This window comes from Symsagittifera roscoffensis, chromosome 10, assembly GCF_963678635.1.
Source record: "Symsagittifera roscoffensis chromosome 10, txSymRosc1.1, whole genome shotgun sequence".
NCBI classification, from domain to species: domain Eukaryota; kingdom Metazoa; phylum Xenacoelomorpha; order Acoela; family Convolutidae; genus Symsagittifera; species Symsagittifera roscoffensis.
In genome coordinates, this window is record NC_087071.1 from 29500927 (window position 1) to 29516030 (window position 15104).

The 15104-nt window shown below is 40.4% G+C and overlaps 1 protein-coding gene across 1 annotated transcript in view; it reads right to left on the minus strand.

Annotated features, from left to right (window-relative positions):
- The window catches only part of LOC134855028 (oxysterol-binding protein-related protein 9-like), a 35400-nt gene extending 22287 nt beyond the window's left edge, over positions 1-13113 (minus strand). Inside the window, exons 1-3 of the mRNA XM_063871407.1 lie at positions 13003-13113; positions 12375-12450; positions 11204-11377 (exon numbers count right to left, since the gene is read on the minus strand). Of these exons, the coding sequence (XP_063727477.1) occupies positions 11204-11377; positions 12375-12450; positions 13003-13113 (361 nt within the window). The remainder of the gene's footprint in view (positions 1-11203; positions 11378-12374; positions 12451-13002) is intronic.
- Positions 13114-15104: the final 1991 nt, after the last annotated feature.

The window sequence follows — 15104 nt, forward strand, 5'->3', positions numbered from 1 at the left end:
TAGCTAGAAAAGGCTTAGATTTAGCTAATTCGTGATCAGAATTAGGATGAGAAAAAAAGAACCTAAAGAAAATCCCTGCTTTATTTAAACATTTGAAAAAGAATTGCTGACAAAATTTTAGATTAGATGTAAAGTATTTCAGGTCAAAAAAAAAATTTTCTCGGTACGGGTAGTATAATATAAAACCAGTATAGTCGCTTGGGAATACCAGCTATATAGCCCAGTGTATACATAATGCGTTTCGATTTTCACCTGAATCGATTCTCACCTAGGTTCGTCTTACCGAAGTCGTTTCATTTGAGAACCGCATTTGAGCCCAACATGATAGAACATAAAATGCTAATATTTTAGTCAGTTCAAAACTGATTGCAATTGAGTTTCTGTTAGTTCAACTGCATGAACTGAATATGAATTCATTGTGAAAAAACACATAAAAATCACCAAATCAGCGCAAGAACAACTCCACTTTTTTGCTTTTGCTTGATTCCTTTAATTTTGTTGCTAATTCCTTGCAATATAATTACAAAAACTTGCCCTTTACCAATTCTTTTTAATTAGGCGGAATTCATGTTTTTATTCCAGTTGTAAGAAAGGCCAGAATGTTTTTTGGTGCTGCGAAAGTTTTCTGATGACTTCTTCAAGAGGCAAATGTAATCCTTCAAGATGCAAGTGAAGTACGCTAGCAGAGTGTGAGGGTGTCAATGGCCCTCAGAAAGAAACTATTCATCGACATCGAAGACAACGTTTTCCCTGGCGGCAATCGAAAAACAAAAAATCAAGACCCTGAGCACATTTTTGTGGGATCTCGATTTTTTAATTAAGGAACACCCAATTAAAGTTTTGTGCGGCCGCAATTGAACCAAGTATCGACCTCTGCATAATTTCGTATCAAGGAGCTTTTCACAAGTCTGTGTGACCTCGAGTCAAAACTGGAAACACCACCCCTAGTCAAAACAAAGCCGACAACCGAGAATGCTGACATGGCAGAAGGCCGAAAATATTCCTTTTGGGGATTTTTCTAAAGCCCGACGAACTCCCTTAAAAAGCTTCTAAGACCAAACCTGTGTTTTCAACCAATTCTTAGACTTTAATTTGTGCTACTTTTTTAACCCAAAAAATGGCTACTTTTTTGATGATCAGTGCGATAAAAACATATACGACGTTTTCGATTGCAAACCGTACTAGCAAGACCCTAGTAGATACCCTAATACCTGTACAAACCCAGTACCTTAGTACACCAGGAGAGTCTTGAACCCAGAAATTTTGGGACAAAAAGTTCCAAAAGTCCCAGAAAATGTTCCAAAAGATTTTCAATAAAAATTCCTCGGAAAAATGTTTTACCAACTTTTCCTAAAATTTTTTTTGTTCGAATTTAGAGCAAAGCCGGAAACACCGTTTTTGTCTCGTCCGTTCAATAGGTAAAGAATCAATTGTGTCGAGCAAGTTTTTTGAGTGAATCCCTACCTAGGTTTCCTCTAGTGGTCGGATAGTCTTTTAAATTTTGCTCGGCTCGACTTGTTTTCGGCCGCATACGGCCGCGACTATCACTGCTACCATTTCGCCGTAAGGGTAACCGATAAACCGTACGCGTTAACTTAGTTTTATCGAAGCGAAGCCTTAGTAGAAACTCAGAAACACTCAGCTAAAGGTTCTTTAAGTTATATTCGTCATAAAATTTTTTACCTACTTGTGCCCACTTTACAACAAGAAACTCCCTAAGTTGTCCGCCTTAAAACAACCGTATCGCTCATCACTGTCCAAGAAATAAACATAATTTGAGCATACACAATAACAGTAGGAATACAATGCAAATTAACACTTGTTGACAAAACGCTTAATGTTGACTAAGGCCTGTAGCATAATGGTTAGCACAACCGCCTAGAAATCTGAAGGTCAAAGGTTTGACGCTGAGAGTTTTTCTAGCAATAATGGCCTAGATTTAGCCAATTTCTGATTAAATTAGGATGAGAAAAAAGAACCTAAAGAAAATCCCTGCTTTATTTAAACATTTGAAAGTGAATTTCTGACCAGATTTTAGATTAGATATAAAAAATTTCAGGTCCGGAAAAAAATTTTCTCGGTAGGGGTAGTATAATATCAAATAAGCATAGTCGCTTGGCAATACCAGCTATATAGTCCAGTGTATACATAGTGCGTTTCGATTTTCACCTGAATCGATTTTCACCTAGATTCGATTCTCACTGAAGTCGTTTCGTTTGAGAATTGCATTTGAGCCGAACCTGATGGAAAATAAAATGCTAATATTTTAGTCAGATAGAAATTGATTGCAATTGAGTTTCTGTTAGTTCAACTGCGTGAACTGAATATGAATTCCTTGTGAAAAAACACAAAAAATCTCCAAATCAGCACGTGAACAACTCCACTTTTTTGCTTGATTCGTTTAATATTGTTGCTAAGTCCTTGCAATCTAATTTACAAAAACTTGCCCTTGTTCAATTCTTTTAAAATAGGTCGAATTCATGTTTTTATTCCAGTTGTAAGAAAGGCTAGAATGTTTTTTGGTAGTGCGAAAGTTTTTTGATGACTTCTTCATGAGACAAATATACTCTTTCAAGAGGCAAATGAGGTACGCGAGCAGAGTCTGAGGGTATCAATGGCCCTCAGAAAGAAACTAATCATCGACATCGAAGACCAAATGTTCCAAGGCGACAATCGAAAAACAAAAAATCAAGGCCCTGAGCACAGTTTTGTGTGATCTCAATTTTTAAAACAATGACCAACCAATTAAAGTTTTGTGCGGTCGCAATTGAACCAAGAATCGACTCTGCAAAATTTTATGTGACCTCAAATTCCAAATCGAGGAGCCCTTCACAATTTTATGTGACCTCGAATCAAAACGGGAAAAACCACCCCTATTCAAAACAAAGCCGAAACCGAGAATGCCGACATGGGAGAAGGCCGGAAGTGTTCTTTTTGGGGAGTTTTCTAAAGCCCCGCGAACTACCTTAAACAACTTGTAAGACTGAATCTGTGTTTTCAACTAAGTCTTAGACTCTAATTTGTGCAATTTTTTAACCCAAAAAATGGCTACTTTTTTGATGATCAGTGCGATAAAAACATATACGATGTTTTTGATAGCAAACCGTTAAAGACCCTATCAGATATCCTAATACTTGTACAAGCCCAGTACCTTAGTACACCAGGAGAGTCTCAAATTCAAAACTTTTGGGACAACAAAAAATCCAAAACTCCCAGAAAATGTTCCAAAACATTTTCAAAAAAAATCCTCGAAAAAAAGTTATACCAACTTTTCTTAAAAACTTCACTGAAAAAAAAGTTTTTTTTTGTTCGAATTTGGAGCGAAGCCGGAAACACCGTTTTTGTCTCGCCTGTTCAACCTTTAAAATCATCAATTGTGATGATCAAGTTTTTTGAGTGAATCCCTACCTCGGTTTCCTCCAGTGGTTGGATTGTCTTTAAAATTTTGCTCGGTTCGCCCTGTTTTCGGCCGCATACCGTAGCGACCATCACTACTAACATTTTGCCGTAACGATAGCCGATAAACCGTACGCGTTAACTTAGTTATTACTGAAACGAAGCCTAAGTAGAACCTCAGAATTACTCAGCTAAAGGTTCTGAAAGTTATATTCGTCATAACATTTTTACCTAATTGTGCCAACTTTACAACAAGAGACTCCCTAAGTTGTCCACCTTAAAATAACCGTATTGTTCATCATTGTCCACGGTGTCCATCATTGCTGCGAGTTCTCTTCAACTCTTTACAAGTACATTACCATTAAATCTACAAAACGCCTCGACGACACTTTTAAAGCAGATCCAGGTTTAAGTTTTAATTTGAATGCAAATAACCGACAAAAAGTTGTTCGTCATCTTTTCGGCAAGTTATCAAAAATTATGATGCAGAAAACATTATACTTTGGCACGACTTCATAAAAAAAAGATCAGTGTGCAAACATCGAACAAACAACGTTAACCCACTTACATTGGAAATTTTAATTGAAGATGTGAAAGATTTTTTTTAAAACAAAACAGCAGCCATTTTTTACATACAACGCCACATGACCCTTAATGTTTATCGAAACTCAATTGAAACAAGGACTTTTATGTGACAAAATAATTAATCTCAAAAAAACTAACAACAAATAATTAATTCGTAAACTTAAGCTAATTCACCCTCCGCTATGTTTAGAAATCAAAAATTTTTTGCTATTTGTGCCAGCTTATCAATAAAAACAAGAATTATTGACCAAATGTTCCAAGGCGGCATTCAAAAAACAAAAATCAAGGCCCTGAGCACAGTTTTGTGTGATCTCGATTTTTAAAACAATGACCAACCAATTCAAGTTTTGTGCGGTCGCAATTGAACCAAGAATCGACTCTGCAAAATTTTATGTGACCTCAAATTCCAAATCTAGGAGCCCTTCACAATTTTATGTGACCTCGAATCAAAACGGAAAAACCACCCCTAGTCAAAACAAAGCCGAAACCGAGAATGCCGACATGGGAGAAGGCCGGAAGTGTTCTTTTTGGGGAGTTTTCTAAAGCCCCGCGAACTACCTTAAACAACTTGTAAGACCAAACCTGTGTTTTCAACTAAATTTTAGACTCTAATTTGTGCTATTTTTTAACCCAAAAAATGGCTACTTTTTTGATGATCAGTGCGATAAAAACATATACGATGTTTTGGATAGCAAACCGTTAAAGACCCTATCAGATATCCTAAAACTTGTACAAACCCAGTACCTTAGTACACCAGGAAAGTCTCAAATTCAAAAATTTTGGGACAAAAAAGTTCCAAAACTCCCAGAAAATTTTCCAAAACATTTTCAAAAAAAAATCCTCGAAAAAAAAGTTATACCAACTTTTCTTAAAAACTTCACTGAAAAAAAAGTTTTTTTTTTGTTCGAATTTGGAGCGAAGCCGGAAACACCGTTTTTGTCTCGCCTGTTCAACCTTTAAAATCATCAATTGTGATGATCAAGTTTTTTGAGTGAATCCCTACCTCGGTTTACTCCAGTGGTTGGATTGTCTTTAAAATTTTGCTCGGTTCGCCCTGTTTTCGGCCGCATACCGTAGCGACCATCACTACTACCATTTTGCCGTAACGATAGCCGATAAACCGTACGCGTTAACTTAGTTATTACTGAAACGAAGCCTAAGTAGAACCTCAGAATTATTCAGCTAAAGGTTCTGAAAGTTATATTCGTCATAACATTTTTTACCTACTTGTGCCAACTTTACAACAACAGACTCCCTAAGTTGTCCGCCTTAAAATAACCGTATTGTTCATCATTGTCCACGGTGTCCATCATTGCCGAAGTTCTCTTCAACTCTTTACAAGTACATTACCATTAACTCTACAAAACGCCTCGACGACACTTTCGAAGCAGATCCAGGTTTAAGTTTTAATTTGAATGCAATTAACCGACAAAAGATTGTTCGTCATCTTTTCGGCAAGTTATCAAAAGTTATGATGCAGAAAAACATTATATTTTGGCACGACTTTATAAAAAAAAGATCAGTGTGCAAACATCGATCAAACAACGTTAACCCACTTACATTGGAAATTTTAATTGAAGATGTAAAAGATTTTTTTAAAGCAAAACAGCAGCCATTTTTTACGTACAACGCCACATGACCCTTAATGTTTATGGAAATTCAAATGAAACTAGGACTTTTATGTGACAAAACAATTAATCTCAACAAAACTAACATCAAATAATTAATTCGTAAACTTAAGCTAATTCACCCTCCGCTATTTTTAGAAATCAAAAATTTTTTGCTATTTGTGCCAGCTTATCAATAAAAACAAAAATTATCGACCAAGTTAAGGGAAAAGCACACCAGAAAAATATAAGATCTTGCAAATGACAGTTGTCGAAAAGTAGTTTACGTTTGTTAGACATAATAAATCTTAAATTTGTTTTTCTTTTTCAAAATTCAAAATCATCTTTAATTTCAGTCTCGTAGATTACTGTCCTTCTGTTCCGTAGGCAACGAGAGTCGTAGCGGTCTTGCGAGAATCCTCTCGTTTGGTGTAGGGTGGCTTGTTTATTAGAATTTAATTTGATTCCGACATTGATCGCTACATTTTTCTGCTCTAATTAGAAAAAAAACAAGAAAAAATGTTTCAAAATGGAGCTTGCCCACGGCCAGAAAATGTGCAAAGTTTATTTTGCAAGTAGCGTGCTGGAAACAAATCTTTTCGAATACTATGAAAAAGTTACAGAGTATGAAGATGCGATATAGACCAGCTGAAATTGAAACATACGTCAAAAATCTAGCAATTGTTTACAAAAAATTATAGAAAGAAATTATGATGAACCTAAACCTTTGACTATGAACAATAACAACGCTGCTGAAACCCCAAATAAACTAAAGTTTCACCTAGGATCTTTCACTGCAAAAATGGCAATCTCGCAGATCTAGCTGAAATTTACCTTGAATTAAAACTCAAGTGGGGCCAGGTAGCAACTGCGCGAACCCCGACGCCAAGCGAATCCGTTAGTTTCAAGAAAACTTTTTCACACCACTCTAAGATTTCATCAGTGACTTTGAGTCGGCGTCAAAGAAAAGCAGCATTTGCAGAAACTAGGCGCGAGGTAGTTTAACGCCAGACAGAGGTTAAGCTTCGTTTGAACGAGCATGAGATCCAGCTTCAGTCGATGTCGAGTCAACTTGAACTTGATGTGGTTGTAGAGGAAAGCCGTCAAAAGTTAGCCGAAGCAACTATCGAGGAGGCTGAATATCTGAAAGACGCTTCTAAAATCAGTGGGTTTTGTCGTAGCAGGTCGCAATTGGCAATGGCCGTTCAGGACAACCAATCGGAGGAAGACAGGACAAGAAGTTGGGTGAACACTAAATCGCCAGCTAAGGAAATGATTGAGCCCATGGCACCGGTTCAAAGTATCAACCTGGGACCTGCTTCCGATTTCTTGTCATTTTAAAAAATTGAACCGCCTTTCAGCAGGAGTCTAACGATGACTCATAACTCTCTTCCAAATGCTAACTATTTCGAAAACTCAAAAAGTGTTGACGTCCCCCAAACATCAGATACAAGTGTCAGCTTGCCAAATCCAAATATAAATAGTATGTACGAGGTGCAGGAACAGCTACCTTTGACCAATTTATACAGATACAACCCTTTGATGCAGAGTAGTTTTCATCAGTCTAATGATGCAAATTAGTTTTCATCAGCCCATTGCTCAAGAAACTTCTTTCACAAATACTTCTGCTATTTTTATGTATTGAACATTTTACCAACTAACGTTGGTCCTCTCAATCCTTCAACAGTGATCTTCCCCTCTAGCCCATATATGTCACAAAACCATCGAAAAACGAATGTTCAACCGTCCTCTAGCGGAAGAATGCTGTACACGCTACTACCGATTGGAAACCGTTGATGGCGCATCATACAAACGATCTTGGCCAATAAGGTCTTCGGGCAGTAAACCAATCACTAATCAAGATCTAGCTGAAGTATTGACACTCAGCCAGAAGGGTCTATTGCCTGAGTCGACGAATTACCATTGCATTGGCTTGAATGCTTCAGTCAATTGAAAAGCGCAAGCGATGCAAAGGTTATTATTGATGATATTGAACTGAAATTTGTCAAAACCCTCATTTCAGCCAAAGCGAAGAATGCAATTGCTTAATTCGCATTTAGTGGAACACTCTACAAGGACACTTTGAAGACTCTGAAGAGGAATTTCGCACAGTCACAAACATTTGTGGTGGCTCATCTCGAAAAACCCTCATAATCTACAACTCAGAAAGTATTATCAGTTTTGCTTCATGTATATCCAATCGCGTCGCTATTTAATCGCTAAGCTCTGAATACGACTTGAAGAGTACTTCCATTTTGAATCAAGGTATTTCAAAATTCCTCCAAATATGAAAGAGTCGTGGTCTCTTCACTCTGTGAAGAGATGTTGGACACAGCCAACAGTTTTAGATTTTAACGACTATCTCCGCGACAAGGCTGAGGCACATGAATATACGTGTCAGTCAGATTGTAGACTCAAAAAGTGTTGACGTCCCCCAAACATCAGATACATGTGTCAGCTTGCCAAATCCAAATATAAATAGTATGCACGAGGTGCAGGAACAGATACCTTTGACCAATTTATACAGATACAACCCTTTGATGCAGAGTAGTTTTCATCAGTCTAATGATGCAGATTAGTTTTCATCAGCCCATTGCTCAAGAAACTTCTTTCCCACATACTTCTGCTATTTTTATGTATTGAACATTTTACCAACTAACGTTGGTCCTCTCAATCCTTCAACAGTCATCTTCCCGTTTAGCCCATATATGTCACAAAACCATCGAAAAACGAATGTTCAACCGTCCTCTAGCGGAAGAATGCTGTACACGCTACTACCGATTGGAAACCGTTGATGGCGCATCATACAAACGATCTTGGCCAATAAGGTCTTCGGGCAGTAAACCAATCACTAATCAAGATCTAGCTGAATTTTTGACACTCAGCCAGAAGGGTCTATTGCCTGAGTCGACGAATTACCATTGCATTGGCTTGAATGTTTCAGTCAATTGAAAAGCGCAACCGATGCAAAGGTTATTATTGATGATATTGAACTGAAATTTGTCAAAACCCTCGTTTCAGGCAAAGCGAAGAATGCAATTGCTTAATTCGCATTTAGTGGAACACTCTACAAGGACACTTTGAAGACTCTGAAGAGGAATTTCGCACAGTCACAAACATTTGTGGTGGCTCATCTCTAAAAACCCTCATAATCTACAACTCAGAAAGTATTATCAGCTTTGCTTCATGTATATCCAATCTCGTCGCTATTTAATCGCTAAGCTCTGAATACGACTTGAAGAGTACTTCCATCTTGAATCAAGGTATTTCAAAATTCCTCCAATTATGAAAAAGTCGTGGTCTCTTCACTCTGTGAAGAGATGTTGGACACAGCCAACCGTTTTAGATTTTAACGACTGGCTCCGCGACAAGGCTGAGGCACATGAATATGCGTGTCAGTCAGATCAAGTCAAGACCTGAGAAGGCTTCAAAGACTGGTTTCCATAAACGACCCACAAAAACTTTTGCCGCTGCTTCGGAGTATAACCATTTTATACTCCTTGCATCCAGTGTAAGGGTAAACACCCACTCTGGAGTTGTTCTGCATTCTTGAAAAAGACCTCAACCCAACGGGCTCAGTTTGCCGCTGAAAAAAGCTGGTGTTATGCCTGCTTGCAACCTGACGACATGTTTCGGAAAAGTCCAAAAGCCCGCAAATGCAGTAAACCTGGTTGTGAAAACACTCAAAAAGTCTTGTTGCATGGTGCTGAGAAAATTTTCAGTGCAAGACTTGCAAACAAGGGGGTTAACATAAGCAATTAAACAAGCCTTAAAAACTCAAACAATACCGCCCCATCGCGTCGGAATAAACCGCAAACTTCGTCATTGAACGTATCCGGGTCGCCGTCATACAGAAACTCACGGGACTCCTACCTGTGCTTCGATTGGAAATAGGTTCAAACACAGACGTGACTACTGCTCTTCAAATGTGCAATTCCTGTTGTACCCACTCATGGATCTCTGCAGGCTTTCCAGATCAATTAAGCTTAACTGGGCAAAAGCTAGATATTCTGGTAAACAGCTTCAATTCGACGGAATCCGTTCCCACGCAACAAGTCGAAGTAAACGTGTGTGCCAAAGTCGACCACCATATAAACTAATTTAGGGTTAGGCCGTTTGTCAAAGACAGTTTGAGCGTTGGTTCGGAAATCATTGAGGTTCCCATTCTGCAGCCAATTAAACCTATTGTCTACAACTACTCCGATGTTGAGATGATATTGGGGCAGGATGTCTTTCATGCAACGAAGCCTCTCGAATGCAACAAAGCCTCTGTCTCTGTCCGTAAGGCCATTGGCTGGCTTCTCAGTGTCCCGATTCCCTCACCAATTGGTGTTCGAGCAACCACTTTCAAGTGCATTGTTGAAGACGTATCAAGTGAAGAAATGGTCGGAGCTAGAATCATATGGCACGTTTAAGCCAGCTGATTTTCGTTCCGTAGCTGATAAATGTGCTCAGATAATTCTTGATTCTACCATGCTTCTTGATGGCAGCCGTTATTTTGTCGGAGTACTCTGGGCTGAAGACAACATTTATGTTCTCGATAAATTTTTTGTTCAAGTCACTTGAAAAGCGTCTAGGAAAAGATTTAAACCTGAAAACTCAATACGACTCAGATATCACAGGCGATGAACAGAAGGGTTACGAAGTCTCGGTTAGGCCTCACGACTCAAAAACCGTTCGGACCGGGAACGAAACGTTCCGCACCTCCAGGTTACAACCCAAACAAACGCGGCAAATTTTGGCGCGTTTTGAATTTCGAACGGTGCTTCCAAGTTTCACGGCAAATCACTAACTATTTCGCTTCTTGTCGGCACCAATCTGCTGCAGAAGCTGTTAATCAATTTTCTGCGCTTCCGAGAGCACAGATACGCAGTTTTCGAGCATACCGAAGGCATGTTTATACAGGTCGGTTACTGCAAAGTGATCAGCGTTTTTTTGGCGAAAGGACCCCACATCAGATGTGAGTGTGTTTCAATACACAAGCATATGATTGGAGCGGAAAATTCTCCGACATGTGCTTATTTTGCTCTTTGCCGAGCAGCCGTCGACGACGAATTTTTTTTGCTTGGATGTCTACCTTAGGTCGAGGAAAAATCCGGAAACTGCTTTATTGTTAAGTCGCAATTTGATTGAACTGCTTCAGTTGGATGGGTCTTATCTCACAAGTTTTACAAGCATAATTCGCATTTTGTCAAAACCAGCGCTAACAACAGTAAGGTAATTCTTACCGCTGCAATTAATCCGGAAACCTCATCTTATGTTCTCGTTCTCAAATGGAATCACGTCACCGATAGATTGGCTGTGAGCAGGGGAATTAACCGCGCGAGCTCATATACTCTGCTACTTAGCGATCGGTTCCTAGTTCTGTGTCCACCGTGTTCTCCGCCATAATTCTTGTCGCACCGTATACCGTACGCGCACATTTGCTGCTGAAAAATATCTGGCGATTGAGTGGCCAACAGTGGGACAACTCTCAGTCAAATGAGTGATGACTGAGAGTTGGTGGCAACGAGGTGTCAAATAGCAACGAGGTGTCAAAATAGCAACGAGGTTTTGTGAGCTGCCCTAAAACTGGCAAGTAGGGGTGCCATTCAATGAGTCTGCGGCATACTGACTGATGACTTCCCTTTCGAGTGTCCTTGCGCTTTTCTCCGATCTTGTGGCCGTTGTCGTCAAAGCTGCCAATAGCATAGGGGGTATCAGGTTCTCTTTTTCTCTCCCGGCCAGCGTCGCACCATCTTCTTGTCCACTCTCACTTGGACGAGCTAATTTTGCCAACAAGGCCACCACTGCTCAGAAAAGCACCTAGACAAAACTTCAACTTGCGTTTCTCTTCGGTAAAGCAAGAGTAGACCCAATGAAGATGCGTTCAGTTCCGAACTTGGAAATTCGAGCTGCGCTTTCTGCTATTAATCTGAAGGATGGTTTCAATTGGTGGCCTTGTTGGCAAAATTAGCTCGTCCAAGTGAGAGTGGACAAGGAGATGGTGCGACGCTGGCCGGGGGAGAAAAAGAGAACCTGATATCCCCTATGCTATTGGCAGGTTTGACCACAACGGCCACAAGATCGAAGAAAAGCACAAGGACACTCGAAATGGAAGTCATCAGTCAGTGTGCCGCAGACACATTGAATGGCACCCCTGCTTGCCAGTTTTAGGGCAGCTCACAAAACCTTGTTGCTATTTTGACTTTCCAATGGATAAGGTTGACTGCACATGTTCGGTGATTGCTCAATGACGTTTTCTGTTTTATAGCATTCATTCGCGCTCAGACAAGCACCTAGACAAATCATCAACTTGCGTTTCTCTTCGGTAAAGCAAGAGTAGACCCAATGAAGATGCGTTCAGTTCCGAAGTGTGGACTTCGAGCTGCGCTTTCTGCTATTAATCTGAAGGATGGTATTAAGAAAAATCTGACTCTGAGTATTTCCAAAGTGATCATAAGGACTGACAGCACTTAAGTTCTTCAGTGGTTGAACTCGACAAGCAAACAGCCCGGGTTTGTAGCTAATTGAATAGACCAGGTTGTGAAGTCAACATCAGTTGACCAATGGTTCCATGTTTTGAGTGGAGATAACCCCGCCGACACAGGAACTTGAGGTATTACTGATGACTCCATCAAGCGAAATAGTTGTATCAAAGGCCCTCTTTTGAAAACTTCTGCTTGACCTTTCAATCCAAATAGGGAAACTACTGAACAAATTCGCCTGATTGCTACGTTCTACGATCTGAATGAGGGTTTAGAGGTCTCTCTAAGTTTTCAGTGCACTGCAGTTTCGACGACTGACTTTGCATTCCCTTGGGAAGAGCACAGCTCGTTTTCCATGATAAAGCGCCTGATCGCACATATGTTGAAACTCTCACCTAAGCATGAACAATTCAGAACACCAGATTAGACTCTAATTTATCCGACAGAACTTCTTATTGCAGAGGAAAGATTTAGAGTCAGTTAGAGTCATTCCTCGCTGAATTTAAGCAATTAGCTGCTAAAAAACATGTGAAAACGTCGAGCCGTATATCAACGTAATCGGTTTTTATCGGACCGAACAGTTTGGTTAGAACTACAAGCCGTATCCAACGTCTATCTGCAACCGCGTTCGAAGCTCCCCATCCAAGGATTTTGAATAGCCGCGATCGCTTAATCCGATTGTTTCTTTTTTTTTTTCATTTTAAGCACGACGATCGGTGCGTCGACTACCTGCTTGCAACCAGACCACATGTTTCGGAAATGCCCTAAAGCCCGCAAATTCGAAAAAAGCCTGGCTGTAAAAAAAACTCTTGATGCATGATGCTGAGAAAATTATCTGCGCGAGGTTTCCAAACAAGGAGGTCAACAATAGCAATAACACAAGCCATTCGAATCCAATTAATACCGCTCCGCGGAACCGGAATAAACTGCAAACTTCGCCATCGTACGTTGCCGGGTGAAGGGTACTCCTTATTGTGCTTCGATTGGAAATGGGTACAAGCACCGACGCGACCACTGCTCTCGTAATGTGCATTTACTGCTGTACTCACTTCACTCATGGATCTCGACAGGGCTTGCACAGCGTTTAAATTTAACTAAGCAAAAGCTAGATATTCTGGTAAACGGCGTCAATTTGACTGAATCTCTTCACACGCAACAAGTCGCATTGAACGTGTATGCCAAACTCGACCACCAGGAAGCCTCATTCAGAGTTACGCCGTTTGTCAAACACAGATTGAGCTTTGGTTCCGAAATCAATGAGTTTCCCATTATGCAAGACAGGTTTCCACATATGCAGCCAATTAAAACCATTGTCTACAACTACTCCGACGTTGAGATAATATTGAATGTGGATGTCTAACATGCAATGAAGGCTCTCGAATACTTAATTCATTGGAGGAAATGAAAACACTCCTGTCGCTATCCGTATGCCCTTTGGCTGGGTTCTCAGTGGCCCGCTTCACTCAGCAATTGGCCTTGCAGCCATTCCTTAGAAATGGTACGAACTAGAATTATATGGCACGTTTCAGCAAGCTGATCCCCGTTCAGCAGCTGATGAACGTGCTTAGAAAACGTTGATTCTACCACGCTTCATAACCGCAGCCGTTTTATCTGGGCTGAAGACAACATTCATCTTTTTGATAATATTAGCTTCGTTGGTCCAACTTAAGTCTCTTGAAAAGCGTCTAGAGGAAAATTTGAGCCTGAAAAATCAATACGCCTCAGGTATCAGAGTTGATGAAGAGAAGGGTTACGAAGTCTCGGTTAGGCCTCACGACTCAAAAACCGTTCGGACCGGGAACGAAACATTCCGCAGCACCCAGGTTTAAACCCGAACAAACCTGGCAAAGTTTGTCGCGTTATGAGTTTTAAACGGTGCTTCTAAGTTTCAAGGCAAATCACTAATTTTTATGCTTCTTGTCAGCGCCGATCTGCTGCAGAACTTGTTAATCGTTTTAATGAGCTTCCGAGAGCACGGGTACGCAGTTTCCGCAGATATCGGGGGCATAGTTATGCATGTCGGTTACTACAAAGTGATCAACGTGAAAAATTCGGAAACTGCTGTATTGTTAAGTAGCAGTTTGGTTGAACTGCTTAAGCTGGGTGGGTTTACTCCTACAAAAATTATAAGCAACATTCACAATTTTCCCTTGGAATCAAATCCCTTAAAACCAGCGCTAAGAAAGGTAAGGAAGTTCTTACCGCTGCAATTATTCCGGAAACCGAATCTTTTGTTCTCGGTCTCAAAAGGGACCAAGTCACCAATAGATTGGTTATGAGAAGAGAATTTAACCGCGAGCTCGAAGATTCTGTTACTTAGCGATCGGTTCTTAGTTCTTGTCATCCGTGTTCGACCCCATAATTCTTGTCGCATCGTATACCGTACGCGCACCTTTGCTACTGAAAGATATCTGGCGACTGAGTGGCCAACAGTGGGAGGACTCTCAGTCAAATGAGTTGTGCCTCAGACTCATTGAATGGCATCACGGCTTGCCAGTTTTAGGGCATCTCACAATACCTCGTTGCTATTTTCTCTTTCAATGGATGAGGTTGAACTGCACATGTACGGCGATAGCTCATTGGACGTTTTTTGTTCTATAGCAGTCCCTCGCGCTCAGAAAAACGCCTATTCCAAATGTCAACTTGCGTTTGTCTGCGCTAAAGCAAGAGCAGCCCCAATGAAGTTGCTTTCAGTTTTGTAGTGGATTGTCAACCTGCACTTCTTGCTATTCGTCTGAAGGATGGTACCGAGAAAGCTCTGACTTTTGAGTACTTCCAAAGAGTTCATCTCGACTGACAGCACTACATACCTTCCGTGGTTGAGCTCGATAAGCAATCAGCTCGTATTTCTAGCCAATCGAAAAGCCCAGGTTCTGGAGTCAACATCAGTTGACCAATGGTTCCTTGTTTTGCGTGGAGACAACTACGCTGACACAGGAACTAGAGGTATTTCTGCTGACTCCCTCAAGCAAAGCCGTTGGGTTACCTGCACTTCTTTTTTGAAAACTTCTGAATGGCCATTCTATCCCAATAGCGAAGTTACTGAGAA